Raw genomic sequence first — 3190 nt, 5'->3', positions numbered from 1 at the left:
AGTTTGATTGAGGGATACCGAGTTTAGTGTTTTGTTAAAAAAAAATAGGTAGATGAATATTATAATTTTGAATGATTTTAAAAGCAAGCAATAATCAAAGCTACAGTAAGTGTCAGATAACTAAATGTACATATGGTTAAATTTGTGATTTGTGTTTACGTGTAAATTGCAATTATTTTTTGGAATTGCACATGTTTAGACTAAGCTTCCATACGAAATGCAGATTAGTAACGATGATGAGTAGATTAGATTGCAGAAATAGTAAATTACTGGTTTGCAATAAAAACAAGTTTCTCGAATAACCTGTACGCATCACCTGTATCCTTTGGGTATGGGAGGTTTTCATTGTCAATGATGTAATGGAAGTATTCTTGGTATGTGCTTAGTTCAGTCTCTGAACTTGCTTCCAAATTATTTTCCATTTCAAGCATGTGACATTTTTTAACATGGACTTTGCAATCATTCACTCCTTGCTGCTGTGGAAGAAAGTAAAGGACATCAGGGATACCAGGTACAGTTCCATGTCGTGACGGCCGGATTCGATGAGTGTTCCAATGCAGTTTCACGTGATCAAGATCATCTTGGATCAACCTATTGTAGCAGAACCATAAACATTCTCTTTGTAGCTCACTTCCCAATTCCACCTCACCATTTAATACCAAGCTTTTAAACAAATCAATCCACCAGGAAGACCGCCCTCTTCTGAGAAATGACCACCAACATTCGATGCGTTGGTTTGCTGGAGAGGTACCATATCTGTGAGCGTTTTCCCCAGCAAATCTATCTTCCTGATACTGTCTGAAATATGCCTGCATAGATGCCATAGTGCCATTTTCTGTACCACAGTCAGTTCTTAATAATATTGGACAACCATCAGACTCTTGGACACAATCCAAATACATTGCAGCTATCAATTCAGGGTTGTTGTTAGACCTTGAGACCTCCAACCATAGGATTTTCCTGCTATACCCATCTATAGCTCCATGAACTGGGAACCCATATGGTTTCAGCTTATCATATCCTGTCAATAAAAGAAAAATATGCATGTATCAAGGTGGGCGATACTAAATCAATGGCGAAAATCTCTGTGTTAATTTAAAAACTGAACTAAACATTGATAACACTATACCTATAGAAAGTTCTCTACCTTGACGTTTTTTTTTAAAGATGGCTTTCTTGAAAACAAAATGGCTTTTCTATAATTCTAAACGTAGTTTCTTATAGCTGTGTAAGTTGCACTCGCACCGTATTAACTGTCTCCACCTCTTTGTGTACTATCGTACGTATATTATTCTATTAACTGCAAAAGCTCTCTTGAATAAATCTTATTCTTTGTGGCACCGTCACACTTTCTTGTGCTTTGAATATTAAGTGTTAACATTTCTACACACTTCTGGTAAGACGGAGAAACCCGCCTACATTGGGACAAAGGGATTGATTTAAATATTCGGGGCTACTCATTTTGCATTTTTTTAACAAATCGGGTTGTTTTATTTATTAATGCTCATAGGGTCTATGTCCCCCAGGGTACTGCCGGAACGTTCTCCTTAACTTAAGGTATAGGGAGGAAATGCAGAATTGCGGCACAAATCTAAACGACACATTAATTGGAATAATGGGAATTTAATCCATTCATGGGGATTTTGTGAGTTCCTGTTACCATGGAAAGTGTCCATGATTTGGTTTCTGGAAAATACTTCTTGCTACTGTACAAATAGGGTAATACCAACTTAAACCATGTCACAGGTAGATGCTTCCTTTCTTGACATTGATAAGATATTATCAAAACTACTTGAAAAGTAGTCCTTAAAAAATAATTCGAGTATGTAAAAAAAATAACAGTGATTGAATATTTTGAAATGCCATTCTATTAACTGGCCATATTGTCCTAGTTAACACAATTCAAGAACTTTCTATGTTCCCTACTAGTCATTACTTAGTAGTCCTGGACTGACTATCAACTGCCTCCGCTTGCTTGATCAGTGTTCAAGTATCTTTGAGCAAGTGGTCTGAGGGATCAACTATAGTACAAGAAAATGGCTAATAGATTCCACCATTAAATTATCTGCAACAGAAGTATGAATACAATGTCCTGATGTGCCTTTTTTCTTTCAGGGCAATGAACGTCAAGAGCCAGTTGGCAGACTTTATGCCACAACTGATGCAGTTGCAGCAAGGTATGGCCAGTTGTGGCTTGTTGGATTCCGTAAAGAACAACCCAAAACTTTGGGAAGCTGTTTTCATAGATGTGCCTGGCCCAAATGCCACAACTGGAGAGTATTTGGAGAACTTGGTAGCGGTCTTCAGTGAATCCCAGGTCCTCAAGAATGAAGAAATAGATGTGTACAAGCTGTTTAGTGACTTCATCGAATCTTTGACAGAAGAAGGTATGTGCATGTTTTCTGTTACTGACTGACACTATACATGTAGGCGTACAGCTGGGATTGTGTGTGCAATTAAAATCATAACGTTTAAATAGTTAGCATATATAATCATCTGATGTGACCAGAGATTTTCACATTGTGTCTAAAGATTTGCTGTGTCACAAATCATCCAGTCTCTTTAGTTTTGTACTACAACTTCCCTGTCTAACAAACATAATTCAGACCAAAATGTTCAACAAGCCACAAAATTGTAACAAATATATTTCTGTCGAAGCCCTGAATCAGATTTCAGTTCAATATAGGTAATGTATGCCAGGGCCTTTGATCTTGGTTACTAACCTTGGAAAGCAGCTCAATTTTGTCAGGACCTAGCTTGTACCAAAACAGTAATATTGTGAGGATGTATGTTTTTTTCCAGGAGACCTTACTATCTCGCACTTGTTGAAGTGGACGACAGGATCACCATCAGTTCCTGTCCTGGGATTTGGCAAGCCCTTTTCAGTTGCCTTTGTGCATTGCCAGGATGGTTGCAGGTGCAGGCCAACAGTGTCAACCTGTGACATTGTAGTAAAGCTTCCTGTCCACATCAAAAGTGAGGAAGAGATGCTAGCGATGATGACATCTGCTGTCAAGGATAGCTCAGGATTTGGTCTAGTGTAGTTTAGTTTTATCTGTCTGCTGGAACAATGTTTCGTTACAGTTTATGAGACAGTGATATTTTCAGCAATTGACTGGAAAAAGTGTTTGTTATCTAGAATTTAGTACCAAATTTTGTACCAAATTTTTGTACCATGGCTGTCAAGCCT

The 3190-nt window shown here is 37.9% G+C and overlaps 2 protein-coding genes across 2 annotated transcripts; one reads left to right on the top strand and one right to left on the bottom strand.

Moving 5' to 3' along the window:
* Positions 1-266: 266 nt before the first annotated feature.
* Positions 267-1349, bottom strand: LOC106815162. The gene has a single exon (XM_014819593.1). It carries the CDS (start codon positions 1044-1046, stop codon positions 267-269), a length of 780 nt encoding a protein of 259 aa, XP_014675079.1. The 5' UTR covers positions 1047-1349.
* Positions 1350-1661: 312 nt separating this feature from the next.
* Positions 1662-3184, top strand: LOC106815161. The gene is made up of 3 exons (XM_014819592.1): positions 1662-1708; positions 2116-2387; positions 2803-3184. Exons 1-3 carry the CDS (start codon positions 1662-1664, stop codon positions 3042-3044), a joined length of 561 nt encoding a protein of 186 aa, XP_014675078.1. The 3' UTR covers positions 3045-3184.
* Positions 3185-3190: the final 6 nt, after the last annotated feature.

Source organism: Priapulus caudatus, unplaced genomic scaffold, assembly GCF_000485595.1.
Source record: "Priapulus caudatus unplaced genomic scaffold, Priapulus_caudatus-5.0.1 Scaffold1053, whole genome shotgun sequence".
In the NCBI taxonomy this organism is placed as follows: domain Eukaryota; kingdom Metazoa; phylum Priapulida; class Priapulimorpha; order Priapulimorphida; family Priapulidae; genus Priapulus; species Priapulus caudatus.
The sequence above is the reverse complement of the archived record's forward strand: the minus strand, read 5'-3'. Positions and strand labels throughout refer to the sequence as shown.